Source organism: Gadus morhua, chromosome 17, assembly GCF_902167405.1.
Source record: "Gadus morhua chromosome 17, gadMor3.0, whole genome shotgun sequence".
Taxonomy (NCBI): domain Eukaryota; kingdom Metazoa; phylum Chordata; class Actinopteri; order Gadiformes; family Gadidae; genus Gadus; species Gadus morhua.
This window is the reverse complement of record NC_044064.1, coordinates 9,048,384-9,073,442: the sequence shown is the minus strand read 5'-3', so window position 1 is coordinate 9,073,442 and position 25,059 is coordinate 9,048,384. Positions and strand designations below refer to the sequence as shown.

At 47.7% G+C, this 25,059-nt stretch overlaps 1 protein-coding gene across 2 annotated transcripts in view; it reads left to right on the top strand.

Moving 5' to 3' along the window:
• LOC115529545 (pyruvate carboxylase, mitochondrial) overlaps positions 1 to 25,059 on the top strand; it is a 268,651-nt gene that overhangs the window by 120,374 nt on the left and 123,218 nt on the right. For both annotated transcript variants that reach the window (XR_003973581.1, XM_030338305.1), the window contains exon 12: positions 1,466 to 1,648. Coding sequence is in view for 1 of the 2 variants with exons in the window: in XM_030338305.1 (XP_030194165.1) it covers positions 1,466 to 1,648 (183 nt within the window). In the remaining variant the exon portion in view is untranslated. The remainder of the gene's footprint in view (positions 1 to 1,465; positions 1,649 to 25,059) is intronic.

Genomic DNA, 25,059 nt, shown 5'->3' with positions numbered 1-25,059 from the left:
GAGCTCCAGGAAGTTCTTGGAACTACTGACTATGAAGTCAATTCCGGAATGTTCCCGAGTTGTTCCGGACCATTTGAAGCTGCCCGCTGAGGCCAAGCTAGCGACGACGTGCGACTATATGACGGCCCTTGAGCTGCGACTTTTAGAACCTTATGAAATCGAGTTGACGTCAACCGTATGATAAAATCCATAAATAATATACTTATCAGAGCAAAACATCAGTTGGCCCTCACTGAATGCCTTCCAAGGGGCCTTGGAAGGGCCCTTTTTATGAGTGAAGGGGTGGGGGGCGGGGTGGAGGCGATGCACACTCCAGTCCATCCACCAAAGTCCTTCGAATCACAGGCTGTGTGAAGATCAAGACCTGGGGAGAAGTCGGGGATTTGAACCATAAAGTGGAATAGTTAAAGAGGCGTGTGTGGAGGACAGAGCTAGTCACTCCCCGGCACAGCGCCCAGGCCACCATGACGGAGCCAAGGATTTATCCGGGAGGTAGTTCCCTTCGACCTGATTTGGATTGGCCAAGTTAAACTTTGATGGTAGGCAGATATCTCACCACCTCCGGTGTAGCTGCCTACCATTCAAAATACTAACGTTACTCGTGTGTTAAGCATCCTTTTTGGAAGTTGTTGTTTTGATCAGTGTATATGCACGCTGTTTACTCCCAACTGGCGTCATGAACTTGTGAGACTTCGCAAACAAACAAAATAGGAACAGTTAGTTACTTCTGTGACAGGTCGTTTTGGGAGGTTGGGGGGGGGGTGTGCTGGGTTGTCCCTGTCAACTTTTTTGCTCCCACAGTTTTGTGCGTCTGTGCCGCGAGTTATGTTGAGTTTCCTGCAGCAGGTAATTGAGTCATTAGGATTCACAGCGTGAAAGTTGAGAACACTCCATACCATTTAGGTTGTGTTAATGGCATGCGCCATTAGGGGGGGCGGGGGGGGGGGGGATGCCTTGGCTGTCGTGCCTTCCTGAAGAAAACATCCATGTACTGTGTGCACTGCCTTGAGCACTAGTGTTATGACTGCAGCACGAGCGAAACACGGTGTGTAGCGTCCATTGTGTGTAGCGTATGAAAGAGTAGGCCTAATTGGAGCCGGGTGTTTTCTTTTGTTGTTGCCGTCATTGTCAATTTTGTCCGTTTGTAATGGCCTGTCACACACAATCTGTCCCCTCGCTCGTCTGTCGCCTGCCTCGGAGCGAGCGATGAAGTGCTTCTATCGTCACTGACGGACTTTCAAGTACTAGACGGCACCAATGAAACCGATTTTTATTGGGGGCAACCGCCGGAAAAAACGTATCGACTGAGAACTACTTTATACAAAGAAATTTCACCTCCCATTGGAATTTGTGCGAAATGTTCACATGTTTTGAGTTGTGTAATAATTTTTGTTTGTTAGTGTATTGTTTGTTGTCCAAAAAGGCCGACAGCCTCTCTGACCGTTGAACGTTTCCCGCCTCTCAGGTGTTCCGCAGCGGCGAGGGCATGGGCATCCGGCTGGACAGCGCGTCGGCCTTCCCGGGCGCCATCATCTCCCCCCACTACGACTCTCTGCTGGTCAAGGTCATCGCCAGCGGCAACGACCTGCAGGGCGCCGCCTCCAAGATGAGCCGTGCCCTGGCCGAGTTCAGAGTCCGTGGCGTCAAGGTAAGGGGCCTAAAATGGCCGCCCTGGTGTGTGTGTGTTTGAGGACTGTTGTGTTGTAGTTGTGTTTTTGTGTGCGTTGTGCAGATGTATGGGCAGGCATATATATGTCTATATGGTTGTGGTAGTGTGTTGGAGTATGTGGTAGTGTACCTGTGGTAGTGTATTGGAGTGTTTTTGTGTTGTTGGTGTCCTGGTGCATTTGTGTGCGTTGTGCAGATGTATGGGCAGGCATATATATGTCTGGTTGTGGTTAGTGTATTGGAGTTTGTTTTGGTGCATTTGTGGTCGTGAATTTGAATATTTTGTGTGCATTTGTGGGGTTGTATTTGTGTATGTTGTGCTAGTTTGTTTACATATATGTGTTTGTATGGCTGTAGTGGTTTATATGTGTTGAGTGTCCTTGGACCATGAAAAGCTACATGCTTTGTTGGTCCCACTAAGAGTCCTGTCAGCACTTAACACACACACGGACACACACGCACACGGCGGACACACACGCACACGGCGGACACACACACACACACACACACACACACACACACACACACACACACACACACACACACACACACACACACACACAGAGACACGGACACACACACACGGAGACACACACAGACGTGCGTGAGTGAGTCTGTATATGAATACTTTATAGTTCTTGCTAATTCAGCACTGGCATTCAAGTATCTCTCCCAATGGTGCACTCCACAATCCATTGATTTTGGGCACCTTGTGTACTGATTTCTCAATGTTTCCACTTAGTTGTGTTTAATGAAATATTGAAAACGTTAATTTTACAAAATATACTAAAATCAAGTGGGAGAGAAACAAGCTTGTGATGAATAAAATGCTGACTAATCAGTGTTGAAGTGTTGAATAGGTGTTATGTACAACACACAAGGAAATAGTGTGTGTTTGATTGAGATGCAGTCTGTGTTTGTATGATATAGGAGCCAGAGTGTGTGTGTGTGTGTGTGTGTGTGTGTGTGTGTGTGTGTGTGTGTGTGTGTGTGTGTGTGTGTGTGTGTGTGTGTGTGTGTGTGTGTGTGTGTGTGTGTGTGTGTGTGTGTGTGGTGTCAAACATGTGTTCCCACCATGTCCTTCATATTCCGCTGCATCTGTGCTAGCTGTGGTTGTGATGTATGGTTGCCATGGCCACCCTTTCCTTTCACTTCATAGTAGGTTTTGGGATGGTTAAATCCCTATTATCACCAATTGTCTGGGAACGTATATGTTGGGGCTGGGAATCTCTTGGCACCTCAGGATTCGATTCTGATTCAGAGGTCAATGATTCGATTCTAAAAAGATCATTGATGCATCTCGAAGCAATTTTTTCCATGCGGGATTTTCAGAAAATATCTATCCATCTGAATTTGCTACTCAGAGTTTGCTGATCACTTCCTACTTTTGTGATAATCATTAAAGAAATCAACAGATTAATTACCTTATCTAATATTTGATTAGAGAAAAAGCTTATGTCACAAATATGACTTTATATGAACAATCTAATAATCAATGTAGCTTGCATTACAACACACTATGGAAGTAGGTAAAAAATTAACTGATTTAGTTTTCTTTTCTTTCTAATCTTTCTTTTCTATGTCATCAAAGAAAACGCTGTTCTTAGTCAATTATAAGAATAAGAAATTGTTCGTCGTTTTTGTGTCTAGTTTGCGTGCATGCTATGCAGAGGCAGAATCGCAATCGCATCCAGGCCAGATTTGCCAATACACATTGAAGATAAATTAAATAATTTTAAAACTACTCAAATTATCCCTCTCTGTCCAACAGAATGTTGCAGGCGGCGAACAAATTTAATAAAAAACTATGAAAAATTATAAATATATATATATATATATGTCTTTTTTTAATTCTGATTATTAACTTACCTGAATCGAGACGGAATCGTTCTACGCAGAATCGCGATGCATTGAATAATCAATTATTTTTCCCACCCCCTATATGTTATACGTAGAGAGATAGGGATCCTGTTGGTTTCCCCACAGGATGTATTATGCATTGGAGGGAGAGGGGGGAGAGAGCGAGACTGGGAGAGGGAGACTTTAACAAAGGCAGGCTGAAATACTTACCGCACCAAAATAATCTGACAGTTAAAGTCAAAACGTGTAACTTTTCGAACAGCCCGCAGATACAATTTATTCACATCCTATAACTGATGTATGACAGGAATAAAAAATGCTGGCCAGCCGGTAACTCTTTGTTTACCAGAATCTTACTAGAAACAAGAAACAACTCTCAACACCCCTCCCACTCACACCATGCAGCCAAGCTAAGCTCTAATACAAAGTTATTATTAAGTTATTGAATACTATTGAGTTATTGATTTTTTTTTCTGAATTCTGAAAGTCGCCTGGCTTCTAACTGGGCTGAATCTTACACGTGGTGACTTTAAGGAACAAAATGAGGTCGAACGTGTCAGTTGTAGCTATGCATTGGAGGCAAAGTGTTAATCCCATAATATTCCCAGGTTTTTTTTGGATTGAATTGTGATCAAGCACAACACCGATGTCTGCGCCGCCATTTTTATTTTCTCGCTATTTGTGCTATTTGATTAACCAAGATAGGATCTCTGTGTGTGTGTGTGTGTGTGTGTGTGTGTGTGTGTGTGTGTGTGTGTGGAGATCAATCCGAAGGAAAGATATCCATTTTGTAGGTTTTTTTGTTATCAATGGTGCTATTCAGTCCAGCTCTATTAAAAATGTACATTTAAAAGCCCTTTGTGGCTATAGATCATTGAAAGTATTTGAAAATGAAGCACACTTTTATATCTTACTCTACTGTTACCTTGGTTAACTTAACGGAAGTATCAAGGACATTCCGTAGCTCTGCTGTTAAGCCTGAAACAGTTAATGTAATGTGTTTATCAGTGAAACTAATGTTCAACTGTTTCTGTTCTTTAACCGCCTTTCCTCAACCATCCAAGACTTTTCTATACAAAAAGTTAGTTCCAGTTATTCATTAACATATCAATATATTAATGTGAAATCCACTGCCTCTAATATCTATTCAGTCTCTGTACATGATATTCCCCTCCATTGCAAATGCCGGTGAATTGATTCAAACAAAAACTTTTAACTGCTTCATTGCCAACGATCAGCAACTCATACTGTAGAAGAAACACTCCCAGCCTCGTTCATAGCAGTGCGGTTGTATAGTGTTCACATGGACATGTCTTATGTCTTTTCAAATGTATGCTGCCCTGAAACCAACTTGACTTGACTCTGTGAAAACAATTATCCCCTTGGGGACGTTAAAGAAACTAACTAACTAACATCCACAGTCTATCCCTGTGCCATATGAAGCATATCGATGGTGGATACAGCCATGGAACACACACACACACACACACACACACACACACACACACACACACACACACACACACACGCGCACGCACACGCACGCACGCGCGCACGCACGCGCGCGCGCACGCACGCGCGCGCGCGCGCACACAGAAGAATACAAACACGTACACAGAAGAATACAAACACGCACACGTGCACTTTGGCAGTCTCTCGACACACCAGGTTCTCTTGGCTTGTCTGGGATTGGCCCGTATGTGATGGTGCAACGCCAGAGATGGAACACACAGGCCACAGTGTATAGCTCCTTCCATTGTTTAGGATTCAGTCTGGCATTTCAGACAGCTCAGTTCAGTTCTTGTGTGTGTGTGTGTGTGCCATAATGTCATGCGTCTGGCAGTGAAAAGAGGAGAAACCGAGATGGGTGGCGGGGCGACAGAACTGCCAGCAGTGAGAGGGAGGGAGAGAGAGCGAGGGTAGAGAGACCATAAAGGTCACAGGAAGTAGAGCGGGTGTAAAGGGAAAATGACAACAGAGGGGACCCAGCCTTTAGTGAGATTCACCTGTGTGCGTGTGTGTGTGTTTGTGTATTTGGATGGACAGGCATGTGTAAGAATGAGGATAGGAGTTGTTATGGGCCATCACACTGAAACACACATCAATCACGCGTGGGTGCAGGCGAGGAAGCGTGACGCGGGTTTTCACGCGCTCGTGAGCATGCACGCACTGTTTGTGTGTTTGTGTGTGGGTGTGGGTGTGTGTGTGTTCTCTCTTAGACTAATTTTCTCATTTGTGTGAATGCCATCTCTTTGTATATGTTTCTCATGTTCAAAAACTGTGTGTGTGCGTGCGTGCGTGTCACCACTCGAGTTGCCTTTAGGGTAGCCTTAGGTGGCCATATCTCTACCTCTGATCAGACTGGTCAAGTTCAGATCTCTCTCTTTGAAGATTGCGTGTGGTGCCTCTTGCTCCGCTTTAACCTCCTAGATCACAGACATGTTCCTCCATCTGACACATGTCTGGTTCCTCCCCTCCTCGTGTGCTTTGATCCCCCCTCTCTTCTCGGTGTCGTAATTTCCCTGTGACTCAGCCTGCAGTCTCTTCTGTTGCCGTCTAATTTGTATTGAATGCTTTTCTTCAAAATTCACTTTTTATAGAAAGCCATTAATGGAAATGAGTGTTGGATCGTTTGTGACTTGTGTGAGTGTATGTGTGTGTGTGTCATCATTTCTGTCTTTTTTTCTGCTGTAAATGTAATGGATGTTCATTGATGCAAAATTCTTATGAACTTCTGTTAGTGTCCGTCCTGTTCAATGTTTGTCTGTTAATTTATCATTAACAATCACTACTTCCTTCGTCCTTCCTTCGTCTTCGGGCGTTTTTTAGTTCATGTGTCTGTGTGTTGTGGTGTGTGTTGTGGTGTGTTGTGGTGTGTGTCGGGAGTGTGTGTCTGTGTGAGCCTCCGCTTCTTCTTCATGGTTTACTGGGTAACTCACTAAGACATCTGTCTGGCCCAGAACTCCATTTCCCCTCACTCTCTCCTCCCTCCGGGGCGAACGACATATCAACAGGCATCCTCGCTCTCTTTCGCCTCCAAAAGTCTGTGATCTCTACTTTCATCCCGCTTTCTTTGATTCCTCCTTCCTCTCTCTCCGACTGTGTGGCATGAACGCACCATCTTTCTTGTTTGTCTGCTCTGCCTTTCTGCCTCTCTGCTTGTGTCTGTCTGACTCTCTGGCGGTCTGTGTCTCTCTACCATTCGTCCTTACTCTGTCTCAACCCTTGATTTACTCTCTTTCTCTCACTCCTTATTTCAATCCCTTGCTCCTGTGAAGCGCTTTTCTTAGCCTTTCACTTAACAGATCCTGCAAGGTTCTGCCCTGGTTATTTATGCTGATATGCCCGGAGATAACAAGCTAATTGTTAGCCAAATGAGTTGTAATAGTTGTTTGTTTTAATCTGATCTGCCCTATGTTCGGTACATTTGCTACCGGCTGCTCCCGGCGTTTCCTTATCTTGTAAACGCTCACCTGCAGGTAGAGCTCGTTATCATTAATTAATGAATACATTTATCCACCGCAGAGTTGGGTGGGAGAATTACAGATGCAGCGTTCCTAGCCAAACAATAGCGCCGCTGAGACGGCCGACCGATTAGTTGAAGGTCAGGTTATCTGGTAGTACACATAATATAACTATCTCGGGTCCATCCATCTTCGTGTTTGTGGAGTTTGTTTTTCATAGTGTCTCTCTGGCCTTCAGACCTCCTTCTTGTTCTTTACTTTATTTTTCTCGGTGCTGGTAAAACCTAATGCCAACAGACTGGAAACACGTGTGTGTGTGCGTGTGCGTGTGTCTTTGGGTTGGTGTGTGTGTCTTTGCGTTGGTGTGTGTTTCTATCTGTGTGTGGAGAGACTATGGAAGACCGTGAGCAAGGGGAAGAGAGAGAGAGGGATAATAAAGAATGAGGAAGAGAACAGGGGAGTGGGCCAACATAGGGTTAAGTAATTGATTGTCTCTCTGTGTGTGCGAGTGTCTGTGGGCTTGGGATTGTTTGTGTGTGGGTTTTGTGGAAGAAAGTGAAAAAATTAAGAAACTATGAATTGGAAAATTAATTAATCTTCCCATCTGGTTACTTATCAGCAGGACAGACGTATCAGTTAATCAGTGAATACAGAACCACCTGCATATATGTACACACACGCACACGCACACACATGCACACAGAAGCACACACTTAAATACACACACACACAAGCACACACTTAAACACACACTTAAACACACACATACACACACACTTAAACACACACACACTCACACTCACAAACACACCGCTCGAAACTGAAACCCAACCTCCTATTTTTTTCTCACCCACTGCCTGTGTGATCCCATCTTTATTGTTGGCTCTGCGGCGGGATGATCTCTAGCCCAATGTAGATGCCCAATGTTGAGAGAAGAGAAGTCAACAGACTGGCAGCGGTACCCCCTCCAGTAGTGATACTAAGCTCAGGGAACTAGCTTCCCATCCTAGCTTAACGCGGAGGCGTCTCTCTGTTATCTGCGTTAAAGACACGAGAGAAGCTCAATGCGGAGCCTGAGATAAACTCGGCTATGTACACACTGTGGTCGCACTGGTGTTAGCTCGTGGTGCGCGCTCGATTTCCAATCCATACGGGGACCTCTTTAATGCAGATTAAATAAACAGCTCGTCATTGGGATCGGGGCTGGAACCACGCAGGGATGTGAAGCATGAGCTGAAGCGAAGCTGACAGCCCAGAGCCAGCGGTCTCTTTACTACTGTGCTGCGCTACAGAGGCCTTCAGAAGAGCGAAACAGTTACATTTGATTGCATAAATAATACTTTTGTGAGCAATTTTACCGCGTCGCTGAAGGCTTCGAAGGCGGTGACGGCCCGCCGCTGTGATACCACTCTGTCACTGTACTGTTCACACCAAAGTAGGGCCGCTGGAAGTTCTGCTATCCCGTGCTTGCGCGTTAATGTGTGTGTTCGCGGCGTGCTGCACTGTTTATATCATCTCCTCTCGTTTCACACGGTGGCAAGCTCTTTAAGCATACAATTAACCTTTTAATCGTTATGCGCATGGTTGTGTGTGTGTGTGTGTGTGTGTGTGTGTGTGTGTGTGCGTGCGCGTGCGCGTGTGTGTGCTCCTTTATGCTATTCATAGAGAGAGAGAGAAGGAAGAAGATTAAAACAGCAGTGTTGAAATGGGACGCCTTCCTCTGACGCTGTCAGTATTTCAGGAGCAGGGGAAGTAGGGCCGCTGAGATGGTGAGCCATTATATTTACATGGATGGAGAGCGAGAGAGGCAGAGGGGAGGGAGAAGGAAGGGAGGGAGGGAGAGATACAGAAGAGAGGGAGTTGGGGATGAGATAGACAGAGGGAGGGGCGAATGGGGAAGGGATAGATTCAGAGGGGGGAGAGAGATGCAGAGGGAGAGGTGGGGGGGGGGGGGCTGGAGATAATGGGAGATATTCGGAGAAGGGACACAGGAATGGGGGAGAGGAGAGAGAGAAAGAGAGCGACGGGGGACAGATAGATGGTATGGGAGAGGTAGAGAGTGAGGGAGCTTGGGGGAGGCTGTGCTTGACTGCTGAAATGGATGGCTGGGGCCAGGCCGACGTCTGGCCCCTGGAATAGCTTCTCTCTGCTTGTAGAAGTGACAGAGAGATTGTTAAGCCCGCTGGTACATAGTCCCCCAGCGGAGGACTACCCATCTCTCACACGTGCACACACAGCAACCCACTCCCCCACACACACACACACACACACACACACACACACACACACACACACACACACACACACACACACACACACACACACACACACACACACACACACACACACACACACACACACACAGCAACACACACACACACACACACACACACACACACACACGCAACAAACACACACACACAGCAACAAACACACACAAGCGCACACAGCATCGCACACACACGCATGCACACACACACAAGCGCACAAAGCAACACACACACTCACACACAAGCGCACCCAGCAACGCACACACAGAAACAGACCAAGAGGGGCACCTGCAAAAAAAGTGTATTTTTAGTGCAGCAACAATCTCCCTCTCTCCCTTCTTTCTTTCGCTTTTTTTCTTTCTCTCTTTTATTGCCCTCTCTCTTATTTGCCCACCTTCCCAATCCGTTCATACACACACATAGCGCCGTCCCCAACCAACCGGTCGGCTTTACCAGTGCTAACACACACACCACAGCCATTGCAAACACACACAGACACGCACGTGCGCACACATCGAAAATGGAAGAACTAAGAGTGGGGGGGGCATGCACTGAAACGCGCGTGTGATTTGGGTTGGAGGTTATCAGGGGGGCTTTGTGTGTGTATAAGTGTCTATGGGGAGAGTGAGGGTGTTAACAGATAAGAGAGAGAGGCAAAGAGAGTGAAAAGAGTGTCAGGAAAGATCTCAGTAAGGCACTAAGTAAGACAATCATTGACAAGGGAAGAGAGAGTGGGGAGGGAGGGAGAGTGGGTGGCTGCGGGGGAGTTTGGCAACAACAGTAAAAGTGCAGAAAGGAGGATGGGGGAGGTATGGATGGGAGGAAGATTGTGCGGAACCAAATGATTCAAAGGAAATGGAAAGAGGAGGAATTGGCTTGCCAACACACAATGCAATGACTAATAAGGGGAGAGCGTCTTCTACTCTGGTTTGTAGGTGTGTTGTGTGTGTGTGCAGCATTACGTTTGGGCTGTGTTTGTTATTGTGGTACGTTTTGTGTCTGGAATAAGGATAAGAAGAATGGACTTCAAATGACATTTCCATCTATTGGACTTTCCATGTCGGCTCCCTGTCATTCTCCTTTACGCCTTCTCAGTCTATTCAGCTCTTTACTCCCATCTCCATGTATCTCCTCCTTTGCCCTGTCTCTGTCTCTCACTCTCACTCCTACTCTCACTCCCATACACACCATCTTTCCCACGCCTGCTCAACTCTTCGCCAAAAAAACCTCAGCGAAGACAAGCTTTGGCGTATGTTTCCCGCCCGAATGTGTACTGGGTGCGGTCCTTCTGACTGGGTGGATCGGTAAGCAGTCTGGTGTGCAGTGGCAGCCGGTCTCGTCAAACATACCGTGCCCGAGAATGTGTCGTTGATAAAAGCGTGGGGACGGAGAGCGAGAGCGGGAGGTCGACGGAGCGAGAGAGTTGAAGATGACCTTGCGGAAGGTGTGAAATCCAGATTGGCCGCGGTTGCAGTGTACTCCTCAAGGGACGCCACCCCTTGGCTTTCTACTTAATCCCGCTATCGGAATGTAGCATTTGTTAGCTTGGCATGTATTGGTCGTTTAAATCTAGGTGGAGTTCCGAACCTAGCATTTGTTGGCCCAGCATGTCGTGTCCGATAATCGGTTGGTGTTAAACTCGAGGTGGAATTGAACGCCAGCAGAGTTGCGTCACCGTTTTCAATGAGCGCAGATGTTTGGTTGTTTTTTTCGTCGGTTGCTGATTGATTGGTTTTTGTTGCCGCACCTCTATTTTGAAACCGGTGTGAAATCCAAAATGTTGAGGATGTTTCACGCTTGTGTTGTGTGTGATACGCTCAGCCGCCACCTCGTTTTGTGAAAATGTAATTAACGGAGGGGAACAGAAGTTCATTGTTTGAGAATTGAGGAAGATGAATTTGTCTTGTCTCTATTAGAAATGGCGCAGTGTACTTTCCCTCGCAAACTCGTTAATAATGTGGGGTGTAAGAATGTCAACCCACGGGCGGGCACACACTGGACCGGGGCCCCGTCCATCGGCCTATTTGGCGCCCCTGTGCACACACATTGACTACTTGATGACTCTTATTGCTCACACACCCAGGAAGTTCTGAGGGGCTCACTCAACAACCACAAACACGACTGTCCCCGACAAAGAATTTTGGTAATTTGGTTGTTTTTCTTTTTTTCCATAACAATTGTCTTTAGCTCAATTGGTTCGTTTTTCAATCTTAACCATTGATATATTTAATTTCTGCTTTTAATTGTAGTTATTATTTAGGGAGGCGGTACGTATCAAAGAACAATTTAACGATAACTTCTCAACTATGTTAAATGGTATATTCTTTGGGGACATTTTTATAACTCTAGACTTATCCGGCTTCATTGCGTTTTTAGTCAGGCTATTGTTACGGGCAGGGTACTTTAAATCTCCTGTTTTTCAGAAATACCAACCAAACAATGTCTCTGAAGACCCTGCCTCAGATCTGTAAATCCAAGCGTGAATATCTGTGAAACATCTATTTTAATAAACAATAAAACATCTTTCTAAAACGTAAAACGACCCTTTCAAACAAAGGCTGCTATTGAGATGTGCGATTCTCTAAAGACCCAACCGCAGCTTGACTGCTTTTCATTTTGACGTTCGTTTGTGATGTGGGGCGTTCCTGGCGGGTGATCCTTATCCTCGACTGACACAAACATTGTCTACCTAGAACCCTCCGTGTCATTAGTCTACTAGTTGATTGTGAGGGGGTCCGCGCTTAACGCAAGCAATGCATTGGATAAGGTGAGCACACACACAATAAGACCCTAATCCCCTTTAGCTTCGGTGTTTGAGTAGATGGGATTTCTTCTTCCAGAGGGACTTGCGGTGGTTCAGTGCATGTTTGTCGAGGGATATGAATCTTGCACCCTATCTACTAGACCAGTCTTTTCAACCTGACATCTCAAAGGTGTTGGTCCTGGTCTAGCTCTGGTCTGGTCTGGTCCTGGTCTGGTCTGGCCCTGGTCTAGCTCTGGTCTGGTCTGGTCCTGGTCTGGTCTGGCCCTGGTCTGGTCCTGGTCTGGTCTGGTCCTGGTCTGGTCCTGGTCTGGTCTGGTCTGGCCCTGGTCTGGTCCTGGTCTGGTCTGGTCTGGCCCTGGTCTAGCTCTGGTCTGGTCCTGGTCTGGTCTGGTCCTGGTCTGGTCTGGCCCTGGTCTAGCTCTGGTCTGGTCTGGTCCTGGTCTGGTCTGGTCCTGGTCTGGTCTGGCCCTGGTCTAGCTCTGGTCTGGTCTGGTCCTGGTCTGGTCTGGCCCTGGTCTGGTCTGGCCCTGGTCTAGCTCTGGTCTGGTCTGGTCCTGGTCTGGTCTGGCCCTGGTCTAGCTCTGGTCTGGTCTGGTCCTGGTCTGGTCTGGCCCTGGTCTAGCTCGGTCCTGATCTGTCTCTGATCCGGTCTGGGTCTTCTGTTTATAGGAACAGGACGGTGGTGGTGGTTCCAGATGAAAATATGATGGCATTTTATCTGTATACTGCAGCATGACTATAATCTGTAGGCGTATGTGTGTGAACGCCAAACAGTTCTGGAGAGCTGGAGAGTGAATGTGCTATAGTAGTTATAAACAAAGGGCCCTATTACGCATTGTCTTCAGCCTGAACTGCATCCTTTCATACGCACGATAAACAACATCATCGAATAACTCACACAGGAAACATCCAGCTGCACAGATGTACTTTCCCAGTAACCAACCAAAGCCAAACATTTTCTGGTTTTACTTATAAGCTTGATGAATTGAGATGCGATGGGAAGGTGTTATAGGGGTTTAGCAAATTATATATAAATGAGAATGAATATTGGAAGACAAAAGCTGGGAAATGATATACGACCAAGGCAACACCGTTGGTATGGCTGCCTCAATAACTAATTAAAAGCAAAGACAAATTTGTAATTCTAATGAGTTTATCTACAGCCTGCCCTTAGCAAGAATTTCTTGCTAGCTAATGCTCGATCTAATTTATTTATTAAAGTGTTATCGGACTTCCTGATCCCACGGCTATGGGCGTTAGCAGAGCAATGTATTCACGAATATAAAGACGAGATAAGGGTGACGGGAGTCAAATTTGTGAAAACTGCTAACCGTTATGAAAACCGGTCCAAAGCGGATTACTGTTTCCGGCGTCGGCAGTTGTTGGAGTTGTATTCAGTGTTGCAGTTCATGATAGTGACAAAAAGCCTGAGATAATATGCAAAAGGGGAGTTGGAAAGGTGGGAACTGGGAGCCATTCTGTTTCCTGGAGAACACAAACTGGACAAATTATGCACCCAATGCACTTTGTTTGTGTCTGTTTCATTTCCAAGGCCCTCTCAAACAGGCTTTAATATTCAGCGTGGCTCGTGAGAATACGCCCACAGCTCCAAAGAACAATATTTTAGCCGCAGGAGGGTTGTTTGGCCGAGCTAAAGAGGACTGCTACATTTCTCCACGTTCCTCTCTGTTACATCTCTTCTTCCCTTGCTCTCTTCTTCTTCCCTTGCTCCCGAGCCCAGTGTTTATAGTGTCTCCCCCCGCCCTAGTCTGCTTCTAGTGTGGAGGGACTCTGCCGTAGGATACACTGTTCAGTATGCAGAGTGGGGTTCTCAGTTTTATTTGTGTTCTTTTGATACATTTTTGTGGGTGCAAAAACAACCCTGAGCATTTTAATCCTATGATTGACCTGTGCATTGGGGAGTTTACTTTGTCCAATGTGCAAACAAATAAGAGCTGGAATACTGCTGCCTTGCATTGATTAAAACAGCATTTCCGACAGCAGCTCTTCTGTCCTCCCAACTGGTGGTTAGAAAACGAGTTAAGGAATTAGTCACCACAGCCATATTCATTACACATTTAAGTTCCTTGGTTGCTTAACACTAACTGAAAATTGAATCTTGGTTAACCTTTCAAGGATCTGAAAATATCCTGTCTCTTTGGATACCATTGTCTGCCTAATAACCAAACACAGCTCATTGCATAGGTGTTAAAAGGTTTTCAACAAATGCTTGAAATATCAATCAATCTGCATGTTTTTCAAATGGTAATAGCCAGCCCTTAACTTAAGACCCAAAGGTATTAACTGGCTCAGGGTTTAAATACGATAGCGCCCTCATCATTTCTATCGTTGCCTAGGCAGTCACGGTCATGCATGGCTGGCGGCCTCCATTGTGGGGCTTCACCTGTTAACAAAGGGGGGTGTAGCTAATGGCCGCCCGGTGGGAAACATTCTACAGTCTACACCGGCTTTCTTTCCATCCATCGGGGCTGATGTTTTACATCCCATGTCCATGTTTACATTGACATTTCTGTCAGTTACAACAAAGACAATCCATCAATGAAACGGGGCAAGCATAAGGTCCCCTCTGGTGGTAGCTTGTTGGCTAACATGCTACGTGAAGGGCGTAGGAACGACAGGGGCCGGGACGGGACAGGACCTCGTCTCAGGCCGGCCCAAGACAGCCTGAAAGGAAAACCAAACCGGTGTTTCGCTGACTTTGCCAAGATTGAGCAAGAACAGGAGCTGGGGTTCTCTCCCCTTTCATTCGCCAGTGAGAAAGCGTCACTGCTGATGAACATCTGCTGCTCTGCTGTTTTAACATCAGACATGGAACCAGGCTTGGGGGGGCGTACAATGAGTGGTGTCCCTCTCAATTGTTCCCATTTGGGCTAAAAAACATGTGTAGGCATTAGGCAATGGTATTCATGCCTCATAGTGTCATTTATAAACACCTCCCAGTGATAATTCCTTCTCACAGGTTAGTACCAGTTTCACAAGATTTATTAATTAATTTTAATTAATGTGTTGATGTACAAGACAATGAGTTTATTCATAAATTGTAAGACTTATTTCCCTAATGCTTTCTTTGTTAAGTGATTCAGGGCTGTACTGTAATGGTTGGTTGAGTTAGCTACACAAGTCAAAACAGTTACACAAGCAGGTGGATTCAGAGAGCATAATACATAATGCATAATAACATAATACAATGTGTTTCATCAGTGAACCATGCAATAGCGAATATCAGTCTATTGTCTAAATGTAGGCTAAATTAAAAGTGCTGCATTTAAATAGATTATTTTATGGAAATGCTCTTTTAATTGTCACCTCAGGGTTTACCAGTTTGACACGTGCAGCTGTAAAAAAGTCAACATTTTCAAACAGAAACTTCTGTTTGAAGGACCTTGGCCTTCTGGGCTTGCAATAGCCTATTGTCAATCAATCGTTCATGTCTACCAAATCAGCACAATGGGCTTCATGTTTCAATTAAACTGTCCAAAGGCTGGCCCTTCATGTACCAAAACGAAGCCAGTGGGCCCCTCTGGAAGGTTTAAGTACCCAGCCCATTTTTTTTTTGTGCCTTCCCCTGGCATTGGAATGTATACAATTACAAATAATGAGTGAGAATTAGCCCTTTGTGCTGCTACACTACATCACAGTCCTCATTACTCCATACGTGGCACGGTGTATGCGTTACTATCCCCCTGCCATGCATTCGCTTTCCTTTTGCAGGAGATTGTTAAGCTCCCCGCGGAGTAGGAGGGTGGGCATTGTGTGAAAGACCCCCGTGTGCCAGGGGGTCAGGCATCGGCCTGGTCCCTGTCCGTTGTGAAATACCATTGAAGCGCTCTTAATGCCGGGGTTTTGTGTGCGGTTGAAATACAGGAGGACAAAAAAGAGAGCAATTAAAGCCATTGTGAAGTGAGTGAGAGAGAGAAGTGGACGACGGAGGAGGGGGGGGGTAGAGTTGAACACGACTGAAGCGCAGGCCGCCTGCTCGTCATCCATTCTCGGGTGAATGTTCTGTTTCTGTGACATTCTTCTCGTGTTTCTGTTAACCTAAATCTTTTGTCTCACTCATTCCCTTCATCCCTCCCCACCTCGTTCTCTCGCTATCCCCCGATGTTGATCCCTCTCTACCTATCTGCATTCTCTCTCTCTCTCTCTCTGTCTCTCTGTCTCTGTCTCTGTCTCTCTCTCTCTCTCGCTCTCTCTCTCTCTCTCTCTCTCTGTCTTTCTCTCTATCTCTCTCTCTCTCTGTCTCTCTGTCTCTGTCTCTCTCTCTCTCTCTGTCTTTCTCTCTATCTCTCTCTCTCCCTCTCTGCATCAGTGGTTCATTTCTCCGCCGTTTCCCTCTTGCTCGATGGCATTCTATTATTTTACGCGGCTGCTGTGTAATTAAATGTGCTATGGGGCGCGGTGCATTTGTTACCGTGTCGGTGCGCCGCGGTAGCCGTACGTGGGGCCAACGCTACGCCGATGTACTTTGTCGGAGGTGATGACGCATCGACGGGCAATGTGGGCCGATGGTGACATTTTACAGTTATTCTCCGAGGGCGGAGGCCGTGTTGTGTGTGGCAGTCCCGTAGTGGTGTTCAACTACGGTCATGAGTCACGTCGCACAAATGCTCACGATGTTCCGTTTTCTATCCGCCGTTGAAATAAATAAATTATTGTATGTAATCATCTCCACTGGGCTATGTATAAATATGTGTAATGTAATTCGTTTGCATGAGTCATCGTCGCGCCGTTGCATTCCACGGCGTATTATCCGGTCCTAGCCTGTGATTCTGATTAGCCCATGCTAATCCTCATAGCCCATGTGATTTTTATGTTATCCCACCGATCTTCAGGAGAGTTTTCTTCTGAAAGTAGCTACTTTTATCCTCATGCATTGAGTCATAAGGCAGTGTGTGTGTGTGTCTGTGTTTGAGTCTGTCTGTGTGCGTGTGTGTGTGTGTGTGTCTGTGTGCGTGTGTGTTAGCTACGCTGAGCTCTCCCACTATGCCATCTGCACAGTTGAAAGGTTTAATTGTATTCAGTATGCCTCTGCAGCAGCCAGGCAGAATTCTAACAGGTCCAATCTCCTGCCAAGCCCACTGGATCAGGGTCACCCCCCCTCCCCCCTCCCAACCTGTCCCCCCCCTCCCACCCTGTCCCCCCTCCCTACCCTGTCCTCCCTCCCTACCCTCCCACCCGGTCTTTGACAGCTGGTGTTCAATGGAGTTAGCAAGGTTAACCGGTCTGTGTGTGTTTCCAGAACTTCCTCTTTCAGGGGAATCATGCTGGCCTACAGATGTTGAAATGTCCACTTGATTCTCTTAGCGACCGGAGATTCCCGGTAGCGCCGGCCATGTTGGCGCTCTTAGCCGCGGCCCTTTTGCTAGCTGGCACCGGGGGTTGACGCCGCCACGCAATCCAGAGGCGGGCGATTAGACGCCATTGTGCGCTGAGCGCGGCAGGTTGGCGAGGGCTTTGAGGAAATTGCGGTGAATAGTTTGTGTTCCCTTTTGTTTCGCCGGCGGGTTATGACAGCGGCGGCGAGGTGGGGGCGGAGGCACCAACAGAAACGAACGCGGTTCCTTCCATTGTGCTGCTGAAGAGACAAAGCGGCTAACGTCAAGAGGAATAAACACTGTAGCTGGCAGAGTTGACCTCCCTCTTATAACATACAGATGCACGCATACAGGCGCAAACACAAACAAAAACACAGGAGCAAACACATGCTGGCGCACAAACACATACAGGCGCACACACACTGACACCCACACACATACAGACACACGTGTGCGCACGCGCCAACACACGTGCGCACACGCCAACATGCTGACTCATCCCAGCTATTCACACACTCAATATTGTAAGAGCGCAGAAGGGTTTTTGTCAAAGCACACACTCTGTTCAAGTGGATCAAACAGCCAAAGATTAGCAGTACTGGATATTTTCTGTTGCAATTTGCTGTAAGTGACTGGGTGGCATGAAACCTGTACACATCCTTTTGTGAAGGTTACTGCACAAAGACCACCTTTCCCCCTGTCAGTTATTTATCTTTGAGCCAGTATGACAGGTCATAAGACAGGTGCCCTCCATCACACAGCGGTCTCCCTCAGAAACCACTCACTGAGTTGAGGGACACGTCAGACCTCCCGTCATCTCAGACTGCAAGTCCGATCGTCTACATCCCGCAGTCGCATTGCCTCACAGCTTTCTTCCTGCGAGGGCTTACTGTCATCCCAAACTGACAATGAGACTCACAATGCTTGCTAAGATGGTGGCGTTCAATAAGGCCTGGCACCATGAATTGATTTTGTTAGTTTCGCCAAAAAATACTTTGCCAATTGACAAGATAATACAGTTTGAATATGGCGCCCAACAGTATCACCACACCGTTAGACATCATTTTCAGTAATGCTGCTGAATAGTTCAATGGTGGCAATGCTTAATTCAAATATTCAAATTCTTCATATATTCAAATAAATTTGGTTGTATGTCTCATCCTTGTCGAAGGACCGACATAGGCAAAAATAAATTGGGACCACCTTGAATAATTTTGACTAAAAATAAAGGCTCCTAAAAAGTGTCTCACTTAACAAAAAAAAGTTTAGCTCTGAAAGTTCAGCTCTAGCTGAGGCCAACGTCTGCACATCTCTACTTCTCATTTCAGGGCAGGCCTTGCTCAGGGGATCTTGGCTAGGACTGTAGCGCCAGGTGTTAAGTAAGGGCCGAGTCGCGTAGAAATCCTAAAGCGGCTTCCCTCCCCTCCTGCCCTGTGTTCAGCCACCCTTTGCTCGTCAGAGGGCTTCCAGCACGTCGAGATGTGTAGTCCCGCGTGAAGGGGCTTCGTTCGCTCGCTGCCAAGAACCCGCGCACCAAAGGGCTCACAAAACTCAGCAGAACACACACACAACTCTTCCTTCTAATAATCCGCCAAGCCTCAGCGAGAGGCTTGGTTGAAAACGCTTACTCTTGTATTTTGGTGTGGTGGCGAGTGCTAGGTTTCTCTCGCTCTCTTTCTCTCTCTCGCTTTCTCACTCTCTCGCCCTCGTTCTCCCTCTCTCTCTCTCCAGTCAGATCACAGGGCCCCTCGGAGACCCCCTGTTCGTTAACAGCAGCCGACCAAATTGGGTTCCTTGCCGGACCTCAGCGTTATTATATTTCCATAAGCTCAGGTCACGGGTTCACCAGCTAAATCGGCTCCCCTCGGCGAAGGTGCCGGGTTTAGGCCGACGGCAAGCTACGGGGCCCAGGGGCAGAGTCAGCAGTTGAGCAGCTGCATGTGATTACTGTAGTCTGCCAGGTGTGAATGTATATTATACATTATGAATCGGGCTCGATCCTTTCTTCTCTCCAGCCAAATCTGTGGCTGTGGCTGCTGCTGTGGCTAATTGGGCGCGTGGCGAGTTCAATTGTTCTCCGAAGAGGCGCCGCCTCGGTAAACACGCATGTCAGCGCCGAGATGCAAGTGGATCCGCGGCTTTTCGACGCTGCTTATTGTGTTTTTTAACTGGGCGAGGCTGCTGATTAAATAACACGTATAGTCGATTAAATCAGATCCATTTTTCTGTAGACCTGAATGCTGGGAGAGGGTGGAATGAATCCGCTGCCCTCCTCCTATACAACTTGGGAGGTACAACTGCCCCCTTTACCTCCCTGTAAACACACCGTGAAATTAGAAAACGGACCGCCTCACATCCTGGCTGGTTCTCACTCTCACAGCGTACACCAATAGAGACCGGCACATCGGGCCGCTCCCATGTTGGAGTCAAGTCCCGGCCCCGTCCAATTGAAATCCCAGGCGGATAGCTTTGTTCTCCTCCATTTTTTTCCCGGGGCTAATACCCTTGATGTAACATGGATATGCGCCATCACACCCCACAAGTGAGACGAGCTCTGCAAGACATTGCTAGTGTTCATGTTACAACTTTTCCTTTGTTATTTTTTTACAAAAGTACATGTATATCTCTCCCTGGGAACATGGGGGCACAAAGACGTCTTCTGCTGCACCCTCAGATGAAGGTGCCTGCTGGGACATTAGGAGCAGATGGTGTGGTTCATGGTTCTCCCCAAGGGTGGATAAGAATAAGAAGAAGAAGAAGAAGAAGGAGGTGGGGGGGGACCAGCCAGACAGAGGGGTGTGAACGAATTGAATGAGAGCGGAGTGATGATCAAGGGCAGAAGGGCTCCATGTAGACAGGGAGGGAGGGAGAGGAGAAGTAATGACACAGTGGGAGAGGAGAGAACGATGGGGAGGCTGCCAATTGACCATGTGATGAGAGAGAGGGAGAGAGCAGGGGGGGTGGAAATTCAGAATCCAATGCCTATTGTGAATTAGGACTTGGACACGATGAAGAGAGAATGATGACGATAATTAGGTTGGAGCCAGGGAGAGCGTTCTCAACTTTTCTCAAAGACTATTTGAGTTATGGACTTTGCCAACTTGTTTTAGTCTTCCCATTCACCCATTCAGCAGTAAGTAGTAATGAGAATAAGAATCTAGTTAAAATATCCATATTATCATTTTACATGGAATTCCCTCTAAAACTAAGATCCTTAGAACACTTTCATCTGCTGGCAGCCCTAGAAATATCAACCAATTGAATCACCCCAAACGCGTCACATGTTTCGATTCTGTTCTGCACCGTCCGTATTGCGAGGAATCAAATCATATTTCTCCCTACGCGTTAATATCATGTGTTTTTTGTTTTACTACTAATAATGTGTCGTACAATGGGTGGAAGGTGGCCCCGGTTGCCATTTTTCCTCATCTCTGAGCCGGTATCCCCCATATGCAGCCCACCCTAAAGGGAATAACCTGAGCACTGTTGGCAAAGCCGCGTAATGAGTTTCTCCAGGAAGAAATCACATATATATTGCTTCACCTTTCTTTATTGTATAAATGTGTCAAATATATTACTTTTCTGCAATTCTTTTTGAATTATTTGGGAATTATTACTCTTAGGGGAGGGTGTATATGTGTGTGCACACACAAGAAGGCAGGCAAGCAGGCAGGCGAGACACGCATACAAACAGGCGTGACACACACACACACACACACACACACACACACACACACACACACACACACACACACACACACACACACACACACACACAGGCGAGACACACACACACACACACAGGCGAGACACACAAACACACACACAGGCGAGACACACACACACACGCCCTTACACACATCACACACACACATACATCGAAGGACATGGAAAGAGCGAAATGCTTTATGGTTGATTTATGCTTTAAGGTTTCAGACTAAAGGATTGAGGAGGAGGTCTTGGCCATGCCAGTGAAAGCGTGTTTTGTGGCTTTAGCTCCTGTACGCCGTAGAGACCGCCGCGGGTCAGTGCAGCGGGGTCGCGGCGAGAGGGGGGCGACGCGACGCCAGCAGCGGCGGTGTGTTTAAGTGCTTCTGCTTCCCCCTTCGACCGCTTCATTTTGACCTCCTTCTGCAGTACACCATGTTCTCCTATCCTTCTCCTCCCTCCCTCCCCATCCCCTCCCTGCCAGTCACAGCACCACTCAGGAACAGTTTTCCTCTTCCTTTTTTTTAATCTGTTCAAATCTGAGTGCGTGTGTGTGTGATAATACATCATGACATACTTTATCTATCCAACGGGGAATACGTCCTCTGCATTCAACCCGTCCCGTGCTCGGAAGCAGGGGGCAGCTTGCCAAAGTGCGGCGCCTGGGAGGCGGCTCCAGGTGAGGTGCTTTGCCTTGCTCATGGGCAGGGCAGGGACCGCTGCCGTGCGTGGTTTGTGGTGGGGGGAGGAGAACGGAGTACGTGCAAACTCCGCACAGGATGGTCCCCCCTCAATCCCACCGGGGTGTGAACCCCAGACCGCCCTCCTACGAGGCCGCCGTGACCCCCACTGTGTCATTGGGCCAGTAGTGGCTAGGGTGTGTGTGTGTGTGTGTGGTTGTGGTTGTGTGGCGGGGAGCAGAGCTCTGGATGTCAGAACGCATCAGCCTGAGGGAGTGAGGGCCCGCTGGAAGACTATCAATATTAAACACTGAGAAACGAGGGAGAGGGACTGTCTGTCTGTGCATGGGAATCAGTAGGTGTGTATCAGTGCTCAAGTGTCTGATAGTGTGTGTGTGTGTGTGTGTGTCTGTGTTTTAGCAGTATGGAGAGAGGACGGCACAGATTTTCCTATTCAGAAGACGACTCAATGGTACGCGAGTAGACAGCCTCCGATATCAATATAAAGCAGGGGCCCACGGAGGGGGCTAGAGGGCCCGGCGAGGGGACACAGAACCTCTTGAAAGGAGGGTAGAGGGAGAGGAGGGGGGACTTGCTGAAGCACGGGGCGGGGTGGGGGGGAAGGACGAACGCCACCGAGTCTGGCAGGAAATGACAATAAACCGGACGGAATGAGAGAATAAATTGATGGCAAGGCGGAGTGGTGGCAAACACGGAGGACGACGGGCTGATGGGTGGGGGACGAGCCGGACTGAAAAGGGCCCCAGAGAAGACGGAGACGGCATGAAGAGAATACGTGTTGATGGGCTGACTCCCAATGAGGCTGGGTCTCCCATTAGTTTCGGTATTTGGTGGGGTGGTTTTCTGTGAGTCTTGTGCTCGCTCTCTCCGTCTCCCTCTTCCACTCTGTCTCGCTCCCTCTCCGGCTATGTCTCTCGCTCGCTCGCTCTCTCTCTCTCTCTCGCGCTCTCGACCGTTCTTTCTCCCCCGCCCTCTCTCGCTCTTTCTCTCTTGCTCGCCCTCTCTCTCTCGCCCTCTCTCCCCCTCTGTGTGCTTAACTCAACTCTGAGCTCTGGCATCACTCCCTCTTTAAATCAGAATACACTTAGAGTGGCCTAATCTCCAGGCAGCCCGCTCACGCTGCGGTTCAGACCCAGAGCTGCTATGCGGCTGCACTATATCACCCCGTTTAGGAGCAGTCAATGCTCATCGTTTCCCAACCTGCTAGCACCACAACGCCCAGGGTGCGGGTAGCACGGCACAGTCATGCCCAGTCCGGACCCCAGCTTATGCTGCCGTCCTGGCAGCCCCCCTCGAGGCGGTGTTCAGGCACCTCGCCACGGCACATTCGTCACCCAGGCAGTGGGCAGACATTTTGGGGTGTCAGCTCCAGGAACGGATGGTGGCACGCACCAAGGGGGGCCCTCTCAAACGCAGGATGTACACGCGCACACGCACGCGCGCACTCGCAGTCGTAGTGTTGCCAGATGAGATGGGTGTTTTGGTTTGTGCGCGGGTGTGGGTGCCTGTGTTGACTCATATTGACTCATACCAGAGGTGAGTTGTGTTTGTCTGGTGTGCGTTTACACATTGCTGAGCATTATTCTAATTAGTCAAAGTGGGGCAGAGTTTGGCCTGAAGCTGCCGACACAGCACATTATGCTAGCACACACCCACCAGACACGCGTGTGAACACGCGCACACACACACACACGTACACACGCACACATACACACACGCGCACGGCTAAAAAACACACACACGCATGCACTTACACACAAAAAGACTCACAACCACGCACAGCTTCAGCTCTTCCATCTCCTCTGCCGTGGTGGTGCGAACATGTCTGTACTACATTACATGTATATTTACATTCACCACTGGTTCATTATTCAGCACGCTTTATGAGGATGCCTGCAGGTAGATTGACGCCGACCACATTAAACCCCACATCAGGTACCGTGGCCCGGGGTCTGGGAACGGCCCTCCAACGCTGGGGGTAACGACGGGGCCCAGACGGAGAACAGCATGTCTTTCACCCTCAAATCTTTCATCTTTAATTTGCTCCGACACTTCAGACACACTCCAGCTTTCACACTGAGGTTTGTGGAGTCACCACGAGGTTATTCGTTTCTGCTGTCCAGGTGTGTGTGTGTGTGTGTGTGTGTGTGTGTGTCGCCCTTGGCCTTATTTCACCTGTGTGTTTATGTGTATAAGTGTGTGGGCTAAAGCATTTTTATGCTGGTCTGGGAGATAAGGTGTGACAGCACATTATGCTGGAATACACACGCACACTCACAACACACACGCACACACAAACACACACACAGGAGAATCCATAGAAATGACACACATTGTATCAAATCTAATCACAATGGCGTTCTGTCGCTGTCTGCCTCTCCTTTTTTCCTTCCTCCTTTCATCAGAGCCCACTTTCTCTCTCTCTCTCCCATATTTTGGGGGATTTACAGTATACATAAGTTACGATTCTCTCCTACCCCCTTCGCCCTCCCATCTTGTGCGATTAGTCGTGTCTGCCTGCCTCTCTTAGCAAGATTAGCTCAGGGGTGTGAGTCCATGGTCCTGCTGTGGGTAGTGGCCCTGGGTCTGGGTCTCCATCAGCCTGGCACCCTATCGGATAGGGGCCGCTAAGCTGGGGGTCCCTATCTCTTCGGTTGGTCGAGACCGCATACACAGGAGCTGAACCGCACACACACACACTCGTACTCAAGCGAGAACAAATTCGAGCCAACACAGAATCACACAGTCGTGGTTGGACTCTGACGTCTACTTTAGGGTTCCAGTGATCCCTTTAAGCCGGTGCGATCATCACGGTAATGTTATCAGGTGATGCTAATCTCACCAATTACACTCTAATTAACTACGCAAACCCAGCCAGGAATTGTGACTTGATAATTACTTTCGCTTTCTGTTCCTCTTTCACTTGCGCATCGTCGAGTACTTGGGCGCATGCATATATTGACTCCATGCATGTTTAACGCTTTCAGTGGAATAAAGTCCACCTAGTTTCTCTGCTTCTGAACATTCAAGGCAGCACAGAGGTTTCAGGATAGGTCGAACCCACTCTGTTCAACTTTTGACCAGGATATGAATCACAAACAGTGCTTTTTTCTCAGTGCAGTAGTTCCATCAACCAGGCCAAAACCATTATTTATCTTGCTAAGGGCTTTGACTGTCTCTTGTGCTATTACCATAATGAAGTGCAGATTTAAACGGGTAATTGAGTTCAAATGTGTACATATCCAGGCGGCAACTAGCATATACACAGGAATTAAGAAGTCCTAAAGC